General features: G+C 40.0%; 2 protein-coding genes across 7 annotated transcripts in view; one reads left to right on the forward strand and one right to left on the reverse strand.

Annotated features, from left to right (window-relative positions):
- Nucleotides 1-9,526: 9,526 nt before the first annotated feature.
- On the forward strand, nucleotides 9,527-17,946 carry rpp38 (ribonuclease P/MRP 38 subunit). Of its 3 annotated transcripts, XM_059972244.1 has the most exons (3): nucleotides 9,577-9,665; nucleotides 13,017-13,098; nucleotides 13,529-17,946. In XM_059972244.1, the coding sequence occupies exon 3, from the start codon at nucleotides 13,575-13,577 to the stop codon at nucleotides 14,490-14,492; it is 918 nt and encodes a 305-aa protein (XP_059828227.1). In that variant the 5' UTR covers nucleotides 9,577-9,665; nucleotides 13,017-13,098; nucleotides 13,529-13,574; the 3' UTR covers nucleotides 14,493-17,946. The 3 variants fall into 3 exon arrangements, with proteins under 3 accessions (XP_059828225.1, XP_059828227.1, XP_059828228.1); XM_059972242.1 differs by lacking the exon at nucleotides 13,017-13,098 and having other exon boundaries at nucleotides 9,527-9,665; XM_059972245.1 differs by lacking the exon at nucleotides 13,017-13,098 and having other exon boundaries at nucleotides 9,603-9,721.
- Nucleotides 17,947-18,823: 877 nt separating this feature from the next.
- Nucleotides 18,824-20,656, reverse strand: part of nmt2 (N-myristoyltransferase 2) — a 65,174-nt gene continuing 63,341 nt past the window's right edge. For all 4 annotated transcript variants that reach the window (XM_059972241.1, XM_059972238.1, XM_059972239.1 and 1 more), the window contains exon 12: nucleotides 18,824-20,367. In XM_059972241.1, coding sequence (XP_059828224.1) covers nucleotides 20,347-20,367 — 21 coding nt within the window. In that variant the 3' untranslated portion in view covers nucleotides 18,824-20,346. The remainder of the gene's footprint in view (nucleotides 20,368-20,656) is intronic.

A 20,656-nucleotide genomic window follows, 5' to 3' on the forward strand; every position in this document is an offset into this window, starting at 1 on the left:
AATACAGTAAGATAAAGAACACATTAATTAAGAAAACACATTATATATAAATACATGAGACACCTTGTATACATAGGTTGATTGTATGTTCAAAGTAAATTTATTATCAACGTACCAAATACAACTCTTGAGATTCATTTTCTTGCAGGCATACTCAAAATATCCAATAACTGTAATATAATGAATGAAAGACCACAACCAACAGTGCAGACAAGCAATGTGCAGAAGACAAGAAACTGCAAATACAAAATAATAAATAAAGCAATAAATATTGAGAACGTAAGATGAAGAATTCTTGAAAGCGAGTCTACCATTGTGAGGAATGTTCAGTGATGGCGCAAGTGAAAATGAATGAAGTTATCCCCTTTGGTCAAGAGTCTGATGGTTGAGCAGTAATAAATTTTTGTGAACCTGGTGGTGTGATTCCATAGGCTCCTGTACCTTCTTCCTGATGGCAGCAGCAAGAAGAGAGCAAGACCTGGGTGGTGGAGATTCCGGATGATAGATGCTAGTTTCCTGAGATAATGCTGCGTGTAGATATGCTCAGTGGTGGAGAGCTTTACTTGTGATGGACTGGTCCATATCAACTTCTTTTTGTGGAATTTTCCATTCAAGGACATTTGTGTTTCCATACCAGGCTGCAATGCAGCCAGTCAATATACTCTCCACTACACATCTATAGAAATTTGTCAGAACTTTAAATGCCGTGCCACATCTTTGCAAACTTCGAAGCAAGCAGAGGCACTGCAGTGCTTTCTTCATAATTGCATGTGTGCTGGGCCCAGAACAAATCCTTTGAAGTGATAACCCCGAGGAATTTAACGTTACTGTTATGTCAGTAAACAAGTTGGAGTGGATTAAAGTCACTTCTCAGGCAAGAGTTGATATGTTTCATCACCAGCCTCTCAAAGCACTTCATCACAGTGGATGTTAAGTACCTGGAGTCCATGGACCCCTTCCTTATTGGTATTGGTCCATGGCATAAAAAAGGTTGGGAACTCCTTATCTAAAGTAATCATATATTTTATAATGAGATGTCCTTTGTATTTTGACAAGTGTCATTTCAAATGTAAATATTTTTTCATGAACGTTAATTGGTTTTTAAACTTATTGAAGTACATGAATGCAAAAGCAGATAATTTGCATTTGGATTGTATAAGAAACACATTATTTTAAATAAGAGAAAAAGCAAATAAAAGCTATTTTAAATACAGAAGGTTAAATTACATTCAGATTCAGAACCAGGTTTCCTATCACTGGATTATGTCATGAAATTTGTTGTTTTGCAGTAGCAGTACATTGCAATAATAACAACAACAATAAATTACAATAAATATATATATATTAAATAGGTAGAGCAAAAAATACTGAGATAGTGTTCATGGGTTCATTGTCCATTCAAAAATCTGGTGGCAGAGGGGAAGAAAATGAAACACTGAGTGTGTGTCTTCTGGCTCCTGTACCATACTGATGATGGTAGCAATGAGAAAAGGGCATGTCCTGGATGCTAGAGAGGCTAGTGCCCATGATGGAGCTGGCTGAGTTAACAACTCCTGCAGCTTTTTCGGAGCCTGTGCTGTGGCCCTTTCATACATAAGAAGATAAGAAATAGAAGCAAGAGTAGGCTATTCGGCCCATCGAGCCTACCCTGCCATTCAATAAGATCATGGCTGATCTGTCTGTAAACTCAGCTCCATCTACCTGCCTTTTCCCCATAACCCTTAATTCCCTTACTATGTAAAAACCTATCTATTTCTTAAATATATTTAGTGAGGAAGCCTCAACTGCTTCCCTGGGCAGAGAATTCCACAGATTCACAACTCTCTGGGTAAAACAGTTTCTCTTCATCTCTGTCCTAAATCTTCTCCCCTGAATCTTGAGGCAGATGGTGATGCAACCAGTTAGAGTGCTCTCCATAGTACAATAGACAATAGGTGCAGAAGTAGACCATTCGGCGCCTCGAGTCTGCACCGCCATTCTGAGATCATGGCTGATCATTCACTATCAATACCCAGTCCCTGCCTTGTCCCCATATCCCTTGATTCCCCTATCCATCAGATATCTATCCAGCTCCTTCTTGAAAGCATCCAGAGAATTGGCCTCCAGCGTCTTCCGAGGCAGTGCATTCCACACCTCCACAACTCTCTGGGAGAAGAAGCTCTTCCTCAACTCTGTTTTAAATAACTGACCTCTTATTCTCAATCCATGCCCTCTGGTACTGGACTCTCCCAACATCTGGAACATATTTCCTGCCTCAATCCTATCAAATCCTTTAATTATCTTAAACGTTTCAATCAGATCCCCTCTCAATCTCCTCAATTCCAGCGTGTACAAGCCCAATCTCTCTGCGTAAGACAGCCCTGCCATCCCAGGAATCAACCTAGTGAATCTACGCTGCACTTCCTCAATTGCCAGAATGTCCTTCCTTAAACCTGGAGACCAAAACTGTACACAATATTCCAGGTGTGGTCTCACCAGGGCCCTGTACAAATGCAAAAGAACATCCTTGCTCTTGTATTCAATTCCCCTTGTAACAAAGGCCAACATTCCATTTGCCCTCTTCACTGCCTGTTGCACTTGCTCATTCACCTTCATTGACTGGTGAACTAGGACTCCTAGGTCTCTTTGCATTTCTCCCTTACCTAACTCGACACCGTTCAGACAATACTCTGCCCTCTTGTTCCAGCTTCCAAAGTGGATAACTTCACATTTATTCACATTGAATGACATCTGCCAAGTATCTGCCCACTCACTCAGCCTATCCAAGTCTCCCTGTATTCTCCTAACGTCCTCTTCGCATGTCACACTGCCACCCAGTTTAGTATCGTCAGCAAACTTGCTGATATAGTTTTCAATGCCCTCATCTAAATCATTGACATAAATCGTAAAGAGCTGTGGTCCCAATACAGAGCCCTGTGGTACCCCACTAGTCACCTCCAGCCAGTCTGAGAAACACCCATTCACTGCTACCCTTTGCTTTCTATCTGCCAACCAGTTTTCTATCCATGTTGAAACCCTGCCCCCAATGCCATGAGCTCTGATTTTACTCACCAATCTCCTATGTGGCACCTTATCGAATGCCTTCTGAAAATCTAGGTACACAACAGTACAGCTGAAGAAATTTTCTGATGTCTTTGCTGACGTATCAATTCTCCTCAAACTGTTGGAAGCCTATTGAATAGTTCCTTAGTACAATGAGATGGACTCTTGACTTCTCAGTCTACCTTGCACTTTATTCCCTCCCTGCACTGCACTTTCCCTGTAACTGTTACAATTTATTCTGCGTTCTATCATTGTGTACCTTGCTATATTTGCCTTGAAATGAATTGATCTGTATGAGCACTGTGCAGGACAAGCTTTTCACTGTACCTCAAACATGTGGCATTAATTGTGAAACATGAAAGATTTATTTATTCATTTTGTTTTAAATGTGCCACAAAGAACATTAAAAAACCTACCTATGAACTGACTGCTCAATGGTATGGTGATGGTGATGTGGTAGATAACAATAAGTTAATGATTTTAAATGTAGGCATTTTTTAATATTACCTCAATTTATTTACGCCAAAAGGACTATAAACTGAATAATTACAGTCGACCTTCACTAATCCAACTACCTGTAATCCGGTTCCTTTGATAATCAAGCACTGATTTCAAGTTTTCCGCTGTAATTTCAAATTTCCCGGGCCACCGTACCAATCTGCTGAGCATTGTTTTGGTTGCGCTCGATCTGTTCACTTGTTAGCGCGCTCTTGTAAGCACAGACAGGAGATTCCTGCTTGTTTTCCTGCATTTATTAATACCATTTTCATGAGGCATGGCCACCCATCTCACCTGCCAATGGTGGGGGAGCTGGCACGCGCTGGGTCGGTCCACCTTCTCGGCCACCTGCTGGCAGTTGCGCTCTGCCTTCCAGTGTCACCTGGCCAGCACTCCGTTCTCTTCCGCCTACGACCTCAGATCAGATCTGGTGACCTGCTGGATTTAAGCATATTACTCAGCGGAGGAAAAGAAACTAATGATTCCCTCGGTAACTGCGAGTGAAGAGGGAAGAGCCCAGCACCGAATCCCCAGCTGCCTGGTGGTCATGTGAAATGTGGCGGATAGAAGACCTCCTGTCTCTGACTTCTGCTTCTGCTCACCCAGATGTGCTGCCACCATCATCAACAGTTTTTGAAGAAACTGCTGTGCCAGTTTCAGCACCAGTTCCTGATGCTTCAATCATTTTTCAAGATGAAGATGTTGATGATCCTGATAACCCCACACTTGCAGACATATAACTTTGCCTGAAGGTATATTAAACGTCTCACTTTCGAAGCGGAAGTACTCAACTGTTCTGTATAAATTAATTCCTGTACATTTACCTGTACCCTTTATTTTATCTGTGCATGTACAGTATATTACTTTATTAAAATTTCACTTGCTACTCATTTAATATTTCAGTTTTATTATCATCTAACTTGTTCTGATTTACATGATATTTTAAAGGTATGATGAGGCGGTTAGCTATTGCTTCATGTGATTCTTCTGTAATTCAGCATTTTCACTAATCCGGCACTCCTTAGGTCCCAATGGTACTGGATTATAGAAGGTCAACCTGTATATGTAATGAAAATTACTTTTAAATCAGGTCCGTGTTCTTTTCTGATTCATCAGGACATTCCCACACAAGAGATGCTGCACATAGATTCAAAGCCACAAAAAAAAACTATTAGAAATATCACAAATACAATATAGCAAGAAAATCAAATGTCTACAGTAGTAGCAATACAGAAATCAAAATAATGCTTATCATCCAGTAAATGAGCTGCTATGGATTGGTTCTCTTGTACTTCCTCAAAACAATCCAAGCTACACCAGTTTGTCTTACAGACTTGTATATATCAAGGAGGAATCAAATTTGAACCCTTTCCATACAATCCACTAACAAAAAAAGTCAAATATGACTGTGAAAACCAAAAATAGATGCTGGAAATTTAAAACAAAAGCAGCAAATTCTAGAATTACCCAGCAGGTCAGGCAGCATCTGTGGAAAGAAAAACATTTTAGATTAAAGACCCTTGGGAAATGAAAAGTAAAAGCTAACTTTAAATTGGAGATGTTACGAATGTGCCACAACTCTGAGGGGCCGAAGGGTACAAAGTAGCCCCCCTCTTTTTTGAGGATCGCAAGATCGCTATTAATTCGGGTCTGGGACCCAGGAAATGAGAGAGAATCCACAAGGTTTTGGAATGTGTCCTGGCCTCAGTGAAAACAAAACCCCTGATAACGGCTATTGTCTCTTGGAGACGGAATTGTGTATTGAGTACTGTACTATTCATTGAAGCCCCTCAGGGGACGACCAGAGTGGGCTGGTTGAGGGATTGCATCATCCCAACCTGATTGACATCTGAGACCCCGTGAGTAAGGATAAAAGAGGGTCTGGGGAACACCCCTTTAGACGCACCAGGAGAAACGCTGGAAAGCCAGTGACAGCGTTTTATAGTGAATGCCGGTGAGGGCCCGTGTACGTCCTCCCTTGCCAGGGTAGCGGGCTCATCACGGAAGAACGGCTTAGCTAAAGGAGAGGCCACAAGTGAATGGCCACACCAATCGGACTTCTGACGGATCAAAATCATAAAAAGGAAAGCCAGCAAGTTTCTAACAATCTCTCTCTTTCTCTCCAACAAAAGGCTGCAGCCTGAAAGAACTGAGTGACTTTTATATGTCCATCAGACAATACATTATCCCCTAGACAACGACAGAGCTTATTTCTTATTGGTTATTACTATACCCGCACTTTTAGATTTAGTATTGACGACATATATTATCTGTATGGTTGCATTGATACTGTTTTTGTGTATTTTTACTAATAAATACTGTTAAAAATAGTACCATCAGACTTCAACGGACCTCTCTATCTTTGCTGGTATGTGACCCAGTTACGGGGTTCGTAACAGAGAGATAGCGGTGGGGGCTGGTTAGGACAAGAGAATATTTATGATGAGTCCATAGTTGCTGTAGGGAGGATTTACAGAGAATATATATTTTAACTGCTATCAGTTTAATGGAGAGCTCAAATGGTAGTCTTACAATCAGAGAGCAGGGACTTTTTATTTAAGATACTGGAGTTAATACTGAGGTTTCTCAACACATGTCCAATGTCATCCTCATCCAGATGACCACCTTCGCTTGTGGCTGCATCAGGCTATGTGTGGAACCTAAGTATGTGACCAAGTTCTATCTGTCCCTGGTGTTGAGAAAGATGGCTGTGGCCCCTTTGCTGTGTAACGTTCCAGGCAGCTGGATGTGCCATGCAGCCTGTCCTTCGTGAAAAAGTTCTTCCATACCAATGCCTTTGACCACAAGTCCATCAAACAATGGTCAGCATGGAACATCCTGCAGAAACTGCAAGAGAATGAATTGAAGGACACAGTGGGGTGTTTCCTTGAGTAGACTGTCCATACCATCTGGCACAATGCCTCATCCCACATTCACCAACTTCTTCCTTGGCTGCTGGTTGGAGGGACTCTCCGAATCAGATGCTTCCTGCATGCCCAGAATATCACACTCACAACAAACCACCCAAAGAGAACAGCAGTGGGGATGAGACAGCTGTTGCCTTCATTACTGACTGGATTTGCAAAGGGGGTGGAGAAAGATGGAAAGGCCCGTGTCACAGTTCATCCCAAGCAGCTGTTAACAGAGGAATCTCTAATTTATAGGCTGTTCCTAGGTCCATGCAAAGACAAACATCAAGTACTGCCAGAAAATCATCAACTTGGTATTGATTTGGTTTGCCAGTCCATTGAGGAATGCTGCTGACTGTCAGAATCCAGGCTCCAGGAGTAAATGCTGAAGGATGCACTGAAGCTTGGTGCAGCCACCACAAGGGCTTGATGGGGAAGAACCACAGCATTGAGTTTTTCCACTACTGCACAGGGAAGCGGTGTGTCGGGTGAGGAAGCCCTTCAATTATTGTAATGTACCACCCCAGGAAGCCACATAAGTAGCAGCAGTGGTACTGGTTGAAAGAAAGGCAATTGAAGGCATTGTTTAAGAATGAAAAGGTGTTGCACAGATTGTTCTTGTAAATTTTTAAATTATGTATAAAGTTTATTTTGGTTAAAAACACACATTTTGTTCTCTGACTTTGATAACAATTTGGGCCATGTTTGCTTGATAATCCCTGTGCAGGATACTCTCCACTTTTCCCTGAAATTGTGTATTAGGCAGCCAAAAAGATATCATGCGAGACTCACATCAGATATTGTAGAAAACACTTAATAATACATTACTTTCCCTGCTCATTGTGTGAGATGCTATTTTATCTAAACCTACTTATATATTTAAGGCTGTCTCCTCGAACATTTGCAAATAGATTGCCATGATCAGACAAAACCTCAACCCAACCATCAACTACCCAAGCTACACATTTTCTGAGTTATTTTCATTTCCTACTTATATATTCTAAATCCAGTTTATAATTTGCAATTTATAAATGAGAAATTATAAAGAAAATAAAGTAACATGGAAATCAAAGGAAAATCATGATTGCCAAATACAAAATAAATGGAACATCTGATATTTTAACCAAAAATATTTATCCTTCATTGAAATAAATCACATGAGTATGAAATTATTAAAGATAGGAAGTAAAATTACAAGGTAGAAGGGATGAGAAGGTAAATTTGAACAGGCTGAACCGAAATAGTTGAGATTCAATGACAAATGATGTAGTCAAAGACATGGACTACACAAGCAGCTGGAATCCGAAACAAAGGGTGAAGGATGAGCCCGACCATTGGATATGGGCTGATCAAACATCAAAGTGCTGGAAGTTTGGGTTATTTAAGGTGTGTGAATTAAAATTAATATGCCTGATAGTTGTTGCTTTCAATTTCTGTTTAACTGTATAGTTAACTAACATTATACTAAAACGGCAAATTCCTCGGTCAGACATTGGGAAAATTTGTTATGTAGACACTATATGATAAACAAATAACATACTTCTTTATAAATTTTAATATTTCTGTCAAAGTGTTCCTGATTTCATGTGTTGTGTTTTTCCAGCTTATAGTACCTTATAGGGAAGACACTTTCTGTCTCCCCTTTTGAATAAAGCGATAATATTTGGGACCTTCCAATCTAATGGAAGTTTCCTGAATACACAGAATACAGTTCAACAGAACTGGCTAGGCAAAAATGGTGAATGTCTGAAATTGTTGAATTCATTCAAGATTGAATCCATAAGTATGGAACATGACTAGACTAAAAGGAGTGCTATTTCTCATTGGAACAGTGTTGACCAAAATCTGAGAGGTCAGAATGGGTGTGGGATGGAAAACTAAATTGATTTGCAACTGGTTCATGGTCTGAACATCTTTATGTCTCAATAGAGATGTTCTGGCAGGCTGTCTCAAATCTGTACTTGATTTATCCAGTGTAGAGTAGATCACATTATGAACATCATATGCACATCAAATTGGAAGAAATAGATTGCTGCTTTACCTGGATGAATCTTTGGTGGGAAGGGAAAAGGTAAAAGGACAAGCATTGCTTTTCCAACGTTTGTATGGGAATTGTCTTGTGCAGAACCTGGAAAATTGGATCCTCGACTTCCTAACCAGAAGACCACAATATGTGCGGATTGGTGGTAACATATCCTCCTGACGATCAACACTTATCCACAGTAATAAAAAGATTTAGAAAGAAAGAAACACTTATCCACAGAAATGGAAGAAATAAAACAAAAACAACAGTAAGAGTGAAATTGGAATCAGGTGAATCCAATTGGAATCAAAATTGGAATCAGAATCAAAGTGAAAATTGGCAGTCAAAATGAAGTTTGTATGAACCAAAGAAATTGCATTGAAACAGTCATCAAAATACAGTAGCACATGATGTGCAATGGGTGAAGAAATATATAGTGCTGGAAACATCTATAAAAAAGGGCCTGGTAGCATCTGTAAAAGGCAAATCAGTTAACACTTAACGGTAATGATTTCCAGATTTACAACATCTGCAGTTTAAAAAAAATATTTTCATTCACTGTTCATTTCTTTCCCAGATGCTGTCTGACCTGGGTGTTTCCAGCATCAGCATTTTTCCTCGATTTTTTTTTGGAGGGGACCAGGATATATCCCAACATTTTTTAATGACGCAGCCCTTTTCAATACTATACGTAGTTCACCTTTGATTCTTCCCACAACCCCTTTACCAGTGTGGCTTGTTACAGATTGCCAGGAAACAGGGCAAAAAGCCTCGAGCCTGTACGACTCCACATGCCGCAACTGCGCAAGGCGTCGTTACCAACGCGGAACCCGGGCTCGCGCGGCGTGCGTGGTGAAACGTCATGTCAGTCGGGTTGCGCGGCGTGCGTGGAGTAACGTCATGTCAGTCGGGTTGCGCGGCGTGCGTGGAGTAACGTCATGTCAGTCGGGTTGCGCGGCGTGCGTGGAGTAACGTTATGTCAGTCGGGTTGCTCGGCGTGCGTGGAGTAACGTCATGTCAGTCGGGTTGCGCGGCGTGCGTGGAGTAACGTCATGTCAGTCGGGTTGCTCGGCGTGCGTGGAGTAACGTCATGTCAGTCGGGTTGCGCGGCGTGCGTGGAGTAACGTGGTTGCGACCTGGCCTTGGACACGCGGCGGTTCGGGCTTTTCCCGGGAGTTTGTGTCCCGCTGTGGGTGAGTCGTCTCTGTTCAAGCAACTGCACAGGCTCCCTGGAGCTTTTAGGGCCGAAGTATGTGAAATTGACATTAAACCAACCAGAAAGCAAAATGTACCCTGTTGAAGAAGATTGAAGCGTTTAATATCTGTAGAGGGCCTTACATGCTTTTCGAAAAAGTTACTCTAGAATCAGAATTAATATTTCTGGCATTTGTTTTGTGGCAGCACATTACATTGTAATGCGTAATAAAAAAAACTAAATTACAATATGAAGTATATATTAATAGATAAAATTAGTGCAAAAAAGCAAAATAATGAAGTTCATGGGTTTATCATCGTGGCAGTTATCACTTTAATTATAGTAAATTTCAAAGATCAGTAGCATCGTGCAAGAGTGGTAGATACAAAGTTTGCAGTTATTTGTGTGTAGCTTGGAAAGGGATAAGAGGTAAGAATGATAACTAGTATTACATGGATCTTGGACTTTGGTTCAGAGTTCATTAATATTTCCACTGCCCCACCACCATGAGAAGAATGATTGCTGCTAGCAAAAACAAAAATAAAAATTGCTGGAAACACTCGGTAGGTCAGGAAAACAGCAAGAGCAGAGAAAAAAAAATTGCCAATCAATGACCCATATGGGAAATTGTTTCTGCTGAAACAAGTGGTGTATTTTCGAAAGAGGTGAGAATAAGTTGGGAATAACTATATTAGAATGAATCTCCCTGATCTAAGACCACTATTGCTTTAAAGAAAAAAAATAAAACGTGTAAGTGGATTTGATTCTGCTTCTGAAGTAACATCTTCAAAAAGCACATTAGGTCAAAGAAGTTACCTTAAGTGAAAATTTAAAAAAAACAGATGCTAAACTCTAAAATGAATAGAAAATACTGGAAATACTCAGCAGGTCAGTCCCTGTCAGTGGGTAGGGAAAACAATGTTTTTTTTGTCAGAAACTGAGACCATACTGTGGGGAAGTATTTAGTCTCTATTTAGGAAGCCCAAGAGCCACCTACTTACAAAATTCAATTGAAACACAGCATATGCTCAGAAGCTTTAAATATATGTTCTCGGGGAATGAAGGTAAAAAGTAGGGACAGGAATAGGCAGAAGAAACAAGAAATTCTGATGATGCTGGAAATCTTGTGCAATACACACCAAATTCTGGAGGAATTCAATAGGTCAAGCAACAGCTATGGAGGGAAACAGTGGACATTTCAGGTGGAGACCTTTTCATCAGACCTCAGATGCCTCCAGGGCCAGATCGCCCTCCAGGAGTAGGCCATCTAGCTCTTCAGCCTGCTCCAGCATTTAGTCAGAACATGGATATTTTTGAGCCTATTTTTCCAGCACTGTTTCCATATCTTCTCATTCCATTATTTACCAGAAACCAGATTTAAGTATTGAATGAAAATCTCTGAGCCTCTGTAGCCCTAAGCAATGGCGAATCTCATAAGTTTACCATTTCCTGGATGAAATTAGTTCTTCTTGGTGTTAAACAGCCTTCTTGGCCGTTACTCTGATAAGGTGCCCCAATGCCAGACTCCTCAGACGTTTTCCCTGAAGCTAGCCTGTTAAGCTGTTGAAGAACTTTCCATGTTTTGGTAAGATCTATTCTTAGCCATCTGATCCCAAGGGAATTTAGTCCCAATCTACTCACTGTCTTCTCCCATGACAAACCCATGGAGACCTAAACTGTGCACAGTGCTCCAGGTGTGCTCTCACTTGTGTCCTCTGCATTGCAATAAAACTTATTACTCTTGTAAGCAAATCCTTTTGTAATGTAGACTAACATAACATGTACCTATTAATCGCTTTCTACACCTGCTTGTTAGCCTTCAGCAACTTGTGAACAAGCAGTCTTGGGTCTTTTGAACGTCAGCGTTACCCAATCTTTCCCCATTAAGGGCAGTGCTATTACCAAAAGATTGGAAACTGGTTAATTTAGAAGTGTATTCTAAAATAGGACAGGACTGATAAACTGATTATTTAATATTAAATGAAGGTCAAATTAAATTGTTTATTAATAATAAACATAACTTCATTATGAAGACTACAGAAAGAAGGGAAATAAAAACAAATGTCTTTGCAACATCAGCGGGGATACGTGAAGTTAGCTGCCTTAAAGTTCAAAGTAAATTGATTATCAAAGTATGTCAACGTATACTACCCTGAGATTCATTTTCTTGCTGGCATTCACAATGGGTATAAAGGGACATTGAATCAATGAAAAACTGCACACGATGACTTCAACCAGTGTGCAAATGAAGACAAACTAATTCAACAAATATTGATAATAAATAGTAGAGTCCTTGAAAGTGAGTCCATAGGTTGTAGAATTGGTTATCTATCCCGGTTCAGGAAGCTGATGGTTGAAGGGTAATAACTGTCCCTAAATATGGTGTGGGACCTAAGGCTCCTGTACCTTCTTCCTGATGGCAGCAGTGAGAAGAGAGCATGGCCTGGATGATGTGTATTCTTACAGATATAATTTACTGTGTACAGCTGGCTTAGTTAAGAGAAGCTCCGTAAGTAACCAGATTAATAGCCTGAATGCTATCTGGTCTTTGATTTCACCTGTATAGGGTGTTGGTGAGACAGCCTGGAATATCATGTGCAGTTCTGTTCACCATCCTATAGGAAAGATGTGATTAAACTACAGAGGTGCAGAAAAGATTAACAAAGATGCTGCCTGGACTGAAGGGATTGTGTTATGAGGAGATACTGGATAGACTGGGACTGTTTTTCCTGGAGCAAAGGAGACTGAGGTCTGACCTTGGTAAAAGCACGAAGGGCATAGATAAGGTTATTGTTCACAGTTCCCAGGGTAGGGTCACCTAAAACTAGAGGGAAAAGATTAAAGGGAACATGAAGTATTTTACATTGCAGGTGGTGGGTGTATGGAACAAGGTGCCAGAAGAAGTGGTAGAGGTGTTGGAATTAAAGCATTTAAAGACAGAATATAAAACGTTACGGCACAGGACTGAAGTCTTTGACTCTTGGTGTTGTGCTGAATTAATTAAGCTATTAACAGCAATCCCTTCTGCCTGCTCATGACCCATATCCCTCCATTTTTTGCATATTCATTTGCCTATCTAATAGCCTCTTAAATGGATCTATCATATCCACCGCCACCATTGCCCCCGGCAATACATTTCAGGGAACCACTATTCTGTGTGGGAAAAAAAATACTTGCCCTGACATCTCCTTTGAATTTTCCCCCTTTCATCTTAAATACACGCCCTCCAGTGTTAAGACATTTCAATCCTGGGAAAAAGATACTGGCTATCTACTTTATCTATGCCTGTCGTAGTCTTATAAACTTAAAGAAAACTCCTTAAAGAAGTTTCTATCTGGTCTCCCATCAGCTTCCACCACTCCAGAGAAAACAACCTAAGTTTGTCTAATCCCTCAGTATAGCACCTGCCGTCTGATCCAGGCAACACCATGGTAAGCCTCGTCTACGCCTTCTCCTTCCTTCGGTTGGCAACCAGAATACAATGTAATATTCCTGATGTGACTTAATTGGAGTTTTAAAAAGATTCCTTCTAATTCTTGAATTTATTGCATTGATTAATAAAGGGAAGTATATTCCATGTGACTTATTTGGACAGGTATGTGGATAGGAAAGGTCTGGAGGCTTATGGGCTAACTGCAGATAAATGGGACTACCTCAGGAAAGCGCCTTGGTCAGCATTTCTGTGATTATATAACTAACCTGAACCCCAGTGTGTGGAAAGCAAGTGTGGTAAACATCACTCTGTGAGATAAAAGCTGGGCTGGACCACGGGAATTTCTTATAGTCAGATAGCAGATGTTTGAAGTTTTGCTATAATTTGCTAGTTTGCTTGCTTTTCAAATAAATGTTTTTTTTAAACAGGTCGTCAAGTTTTCAGATTTGTATCTTATCCATCTTCAGTCCAAACATGGAAACCCCAGCCAAAGTAGTTCAAAAAGGGGTACGGAAAATACGACCTCCAAAGGCCAAGGTTTCTTTCAGCAATCCTTTTGCTTTTGATTGGAGGCCTTTGAACAAGGGAAGCAGGGAATTCTTCTTAAAGAAGTTGCAGGAAACCTTTCAACAGATTAATCTGTACAAACAGGAATCAATTCAGAAGCCTAGGAAACTAAGAGCTACCAAGACATCAAAAAATCAAGAAAATAGAAATATGGAAGGGAGTGTTGAAGGAATCGGAGAAGGCCAGAAGATTGAAGATTTGAAAGAAGGTGATAAAATGATTAGGGGCCCAGAGACCAAGCAAGGATGGACTAATGTGGAACTTCGGAAACAGCTGGCTATTGGAATCAATGAAGTAACTCGAGGCTTAGAGAAGGACAAATTATGTTTGGTTCTGGTGTGCAAGTCAGTAAAACCTCCTATTATGACCCAGCATCTCATTCAGCTAAGTGTAAGTAGAACAGTCCCTGCCTGTCAAGTTCCCCAACTGAGTGAAACTATGGCGCCTTTATTGGGCTTAAAATCTATACTTGCTCTGGGTTTTAAAAAGAACTCAGAAACTTTTATTGAAATGATTAATGCTATTAGTCCACAGGTTCCACCTTTAAATATTTCATGGATGCAGGAAAGTCAGCAAGTTGAGAGTGCTGAAGAAATGGAGACAGAGTTTGAAGGGACCAATGAAATGCCAGTGACCAAAGAATTGGACGTTGCATTTCCACAAAGTCAGAAGCGTAAATTCTGTGAAATTGCATCAAAAGACAGTCCTGTGGAATTCTGTAGTGCAACAAAGAAAAAAGCAGGAATGATGTTGCTGCCTTTAAAAATAAAGAAAGTAATTCCAAATCCAAATAAAATTCGGAAGCCAAAGAAGAAAAAGAAATAACAATCAACTGCTGGACTTGAGCTAGAAAATGTAGGCAATGGCAGTATGTCAGTTATTTGTGAACAGCAGGTAAAGAAATGCTGGAAATACTCAGATCAAACAGGATCTGTGTAGAGAAAAGTGTTTCATAACAGTGATTTTCCTTTCTGTTTACAAACTCAGATTTCTACCATCTGTAGCTTGTTGTTTTCAGATAAATCATGGATTCATTTATGTACCCTTTGACAAAATTGAATTAAAATTGTATTTATAAAGGAACAGAAGAGGGAAGAGGTTGGTAAAACATGTAATTTTCTGAACTAAATATTTTGTGCAATTTCATTTTAATCACATGAAGCTGGTATTTGTTTCCATTTCCTATCTATATAGTTGTGAACAAAAAATGTGGAATTTTTAAAAACACAAAGAGACCCGGCAGATGCTGGAAATCCAGAGCAACCCAAAAAATGCTGGAGGAACTCAGTGGGTCATGGAGCCTCTATGGAAAAAAATAAATAACCAGTGAACATAGCAGGGCCCAGATCCTCCTCCAGAATAAAAAGGTGTGGGAGGGGAAGGACAAACTTGGTGATGAGTGGGTAAGTTAAGGGGCTGGAGAAAAAGGAATCTGATAGGAGAGAAGAGTGGCAATGGGAGAAAGGGGAGGAGGGGCACTAGGGTAAGTGATATGCAGGTGAAAAAAGGTAAGATCCATGGCATCATTCCCTCCATGATTCCCATGTCCATTTCAGTTCAGATTCAGTTTATTGTCATTTAGAAATCACAAATGCAATGCAGTTAAAAAATGAGACAACGTTCCTCCAGAATGATATCACAAAAGCACATGACAAAACAGACTACACCAGAAAATCCACATAATGTTTGGCAATCCCCAATCTAGAGTCCGGAGAGGCTGCTGTTTATTAATATCGCGCTACCATCTTAGCGCGTTCCCCGGAAAGGAGCTCCAAACCCACCAGACAAAACAAGACCAAAAACTAAAGCTACAAGACCTGCACAAAACCACATAGTTACAACAGTCCAAACAATAGCATAATTGATTTAAAAAAAACAGACCATGGGCACAGTAAAATTAGGCCAAAGATGTTAAAAGACTATAAGTTCGAAAGGAACCTCCACAGAGTTTCCACAAGTCCTCAGGGTCCCGATAGACTCCTCATCCCACGCAGGCGGCAGAAGGGAATACCCCTGCTATGGACTTCCATGGCACCGTCGGACTCAGCCTCGCAGACCCAGCACACAATGAAAGCTCTGTCGAACCCAGCCTCACGGATACAGCAGACAGTGAAAGCACCCCAACCGCAGCGGACTCCGAGTCCGTTGAGCCTCCAACCATCCCCTCCAGCACAGCTTCTCTGAGCACCATCCTCTGCCAAGCGTATTAAGACGCCCCCACCAACGTGACCCTGAGGACTGGGGGCCTGTTCTTCTCAGCAGAGACCCGGACCTCACAGCAGCAGCAGCCAACGAAGAGGGCCTTCCTGGAGATTTCCAGATGTTCCTCTGCGCTCCCACTTCTGTTTTTCATCAGATTGGTATTGCGCACGGCACCCCGCTTAACAAATAGCAGATATCAGCTCCGGAGTGACTGCTGCAAGCTGCATCACGCCGCCATCTTGGTCATTTTTATATATATGTATTTGTCCCTTCTCACTATTCTCCCTACTGGCACTTATCCCTGCAAGTGGCAAAAGTGCTACATCTGCCCATTCATCTCCTCCTTCACCTCCATTCCGGGCCCCAAACCATTCTTGCGGTGAGACAACACTTCTGTTGGGGTCATCTACTGTATTCAATGCCATCTCTTCTACATTGGTGAGATCTGACGTGGACATAAGATTGAAGGACTACTTTGTTAAGCTCCATCTGCAGAAAGTGGAATTTTTCTGTGGCCAACTTCTTCAATTTCAATTCCCATTTCTATTCTGAAATGTTGGCACATGGCCTCCTCTTTTGCTACAATGCCAATCTCAGGTTGGAGGAACAACACCTATTATTCCATCTAGGTAGCCTCCAACCTGATGGCAAAAAAATGTCAATCTCCAAATTCTGCTAATTTTTTGCCCTTTCCCCTTGCCTCCTCTTCATTTCCCCACTCTGGCCTCTTAACTCTTATCCTCACCTGAGTATCATCTCCCCCTGGTGCCTCTCCTCCTTCCCTTTATCCCATGATCTACTCTCCTATCCTCAAAAGATTCTTTCTTCAACAACCTTTGCCTTTTCAACCTATCACCTCCCAGCTTCTCACTTAATGCCTCCTCCTCCACCAACCTAGCTTCACCTATCGCCACTTACCTTTTCCTGCTTCCCCTCCTCCCACCTTATTCTGGCAGTTTACCCCTGCCTTTAGTCCTGATGAAGGGCCTCAGCCCAAAGCATGAACTCTTTATATCTGGATGCTGCCTGACTCAAGTTACTCCTTTATGTTGCTGTTTTAACTCTGGTATTTACTTTCAGATATATTCAGTTATGTTAACATCACAGTGAGATAAAATTGGAGCCAAATATTTTGGATTTCCAGTATCTGCAGACTTGCTCGTGCAAATGATAATTTTTCACCATTTGACTTTTATTTTTAAATGAACCCATTTTGATTCAGAGTAGCTTTCTCTGCCAGTAATAACTTTATATCACATTTTATGACATTTGGTCATGTACTAAGTTCAGAAATTTTAACTTGGTAAAATTCATTTTACAGCAATTGCATTTCAAGAAGTTTTAATTTCCTCAACCACCACTTGAGCCGTCACTGTCATCCCAGTACAGCATGTGAATTCAGGATGAGGCCTCTGCCTTCTCCCTGTATTTACACTACCCAATGATGCCTAACCCACAATTTGTAGTCTCATGGACGAGCATATTAGTAGCTTCTGAACCACAAAGATTTTTTTTTAAAGTTGTCATCCGCACTTTTTTTTGCTTTACCTAATTTGGGTAATCTGGGTCCTATTTTATGCTCCAATATTTCCCCAGATAAAAAAACCTTGTCTGATTCCGATCACATAACTGCAAATGCACCCTGGATAAACTTGCCAACTTTATGTTATGCTATCCTTGCATTTTAAAATCTTTCTGGGACATTTATCATATCCCCTTCAACATTAATATAACTATATGATTTCATATCTACCTTGGTGCAGTCTGCTTCATTGGTAAACTATTATTGGCCTGTCCCACTATACTCTCTCATTGACATAATTTGAAGGTCAGTATCAAGTTTGGTTCTGCTGAATACAGCCAGCTCATTATTTCTTTTGATTCCACTGTGCATCAAATATAACCAATGCCCTGCACTAAAATTTAGCTCAACTTCAATGGTTTAGCATGTAAGAGGAAAATTCTAATTCTAAATGACATAAACTCACTACCACCAATCTCATCTATTTTCTCTCGAACATTATTGGACAAGTTACCCTGTGATTCTGTAGTGGTTTTGCTCAGCTCCAGATTTTGTTTTCCCCACAGGAGTTTAAGATGGATATGCTCAACAAATCGGACAGCATCAGCAGAGAAACAGGCATTGATATCTGACGTGCAGACTCGAGGGGCCGAATGGTCTACTTCTGCACCTATAGTCTATTGTGTAACATTTGGCCAGAACTAGGAAAAGTTAGAAATGAAGAGTTTTAAATTGCAGAGAAAAGTGAGGTGGAAGGAACAAAAGGCAATTCTATGGTGATAACAGTTGCAGGAATTTTAGCTACTTATGTTGAAACTGTTTAGGTTCTGTACTCAATTCTGGTTTTGATCAATCTTCTACTCACCTCCTAAATTACTACATAGTAGAATTTATGCTCACTGGTGTACTTTGCCGTTCCAACTTACACTCTGGAATCTTTTTACCAACGCACTCCTAAGATTACTTGCCACTTAAAATAATCCCCAATATTTTGTCCATTATTGTACTGATTCCAAAACTTTGTTTTCATTTTAAACCCATCTCTTATGGTGTTATGTTGTATTTTACTTAATTCATTTTACCCTACTTTAATCTTTCAACAATTTATTTCCTACAGCTAACAATAGCCTGAAGCCAATTTTAACATTTTACATTTTGCAGGAGCATCAAGGTTTAAACCTGGTTATTTAATCTTATAGCTTTCCAGTGAAATAAGGGCTTACATGCACAATTCAGTCTATAAAGCTCAGTTAAAATATCTGGGGTAGACAAATGAAAATAAAGTGCTTCTCTGCAAAACTGGTTGTGTGAAAAGTTTAGATTTTGGGAGAAAGTAATTCATTCAAATGGAAGTAATTTATTGGAACTGTCTGAAGTTCTGTTTACTGGCATCTGAATTAATTGAAAGAATCAAAGCATCCACAGGTTGTAACAAAGTTGAAATGTTTTTTATTAATTGAGACATCAAATAGTCATGCTGTTGAACTGAAAACATTACTGAAACCAAAAAGTACATTCTTTGTCTGGCAACATATAAACCATGAATGTCCTCCACTGAGAACTGATTGAATAATTTCTTGCACACATTTTCTAGTGTGGGGCCTTTTGAATGAAGCATGCACAACTATAAAAGAAAACTATATGCAACCTGTCATTTCACTAGGCAAAGTTTAAAGCTGCTGAACAGCTAAACATGCTCAGACAAGGCCTAAACTCTTCCTGTCGATGTAATTCGTGAAAAAAAAACACAACATACAACAAAGCTTTCAAATCTTTAAAAAAGTATTCCCTTTGATTTAGTCTGTCAGTTTCTCACAGGAGCAGTTTTTAAAAAAAACACACACCTGACTTAATATCTAGGTATTTGGGGAGAAAACACCCAACTTTTCATTTACAATGAAAGAACAATGGTAGGAAAAAGCAACGAATCCACCATGATTTGTTTTGATTTTATATTTTCTATGAGCAATTTTCTTCAGATGCTGTTTTATCAGCCACTGACTCAGCTATTTATGCATTGCCTTGCCAAGGACTTAAAAATTAGTTACAGCCCAGGCTTATAGCTGAAACGTCACAATTCCCAGACTTCAGTCTCTGCCCTCTGAAAATGTACAACAAGCATTTTTACCACTGCTAGTGTGCCACACCAGGTGGCATCTTGAAAAGCTTAAAAACTAAGTGACAAAATTTTGTTCCAGCTGTACATCAGAAAAATAATGTGGGAAATGGAGCCTCTTTCACACGTAAGCCTGATTGAACACTATGAGCAGCCAAATTGCACTGTCAACATTGAGGCACAAACAGAATGACATGGAACTCTGATTCATGTTTTGCTGGAAATTCTGAAATTTGTATTATCGCAGAACAAAGTAGAAATTAGTTAAGTCATATTATGGGTCCTTCAGTGTTCCAGTGTGTGCAATTTAAAATAAAACACTGGTCAATAAATAGAGATGTCTGGCAGTACAAGAACACCTGCTAGGTATAATATTAACAATCTTCTTCACACAATTTACTATTGCGCACTTCATTTTTGTACAAAATACTTAAATGCCATTCTGCAAAAGAAGGCTCCTGTTCCTCCCTATCTAAAGCAGCAGCAACACGTTTATCATGAAAATCTAGTTGCAGATCTGCCTCTGGAATTCAGTAAAACAAAGTGCATACAAAATCCTCAGTTATTTATGAGAATTGACATTCGGTTTGCAAATAGTTATTCAAATTAACTTCTTAAACTTCCAACAAAACACCATGGAATTATCAACACCAATGCACAGTAAAATGAAGTCCCAAGAAAGAATCAATAGTCTCCATTCTGTTGAAAGCAAAACATGGTTGAAACTACTAGCTGCTTTAATTGAATTGTGTTGAGCTTGTACTTTTGTCACTGATCAAAGGCATGGTATTGGACCCTGGGATTCTATGAAGAGGCTACCACAGAGATGGTAGAATGTTCTACTGCAGCACTAGACCAACCTGCAGAAAAGAAAATCAAACTTTATGTCAAGATATAAATAACAAAGACAAGTTTAATCAGTGATACCTGCATAAAGAAATTCTTGGTAATCAGTTACACAATGCTGTGAAATTTAACCATCTAGCAATATTAAGTTTGATTTCAACAGGTCACACAGCAATTTTTCAAGAAATGACATTTATAAAATGATGTGTAAATCTTGTTCTCATTCTAAAATGCATCAGTGCTCTAATACAATTAATTGTTAAATCATAACATTACATCTATTGGCTCAAGCTGTGATGAATT

The sequence above is a fragment of the Hypanus sabinus genome, chromosome 6 (genome assembly GCF_030144855.1).
Source record: "Hypanus sabinus isolate sHypSab1 chromosome 6, sHypSab1.hap1, whole genome shotgun sequence".
NCBI lineage: Eukaryota > Metazoa > Chordata > Chondrichthyes > Myliobatiformes > Dasyatidae > Hypanus > Hypanus sabinus.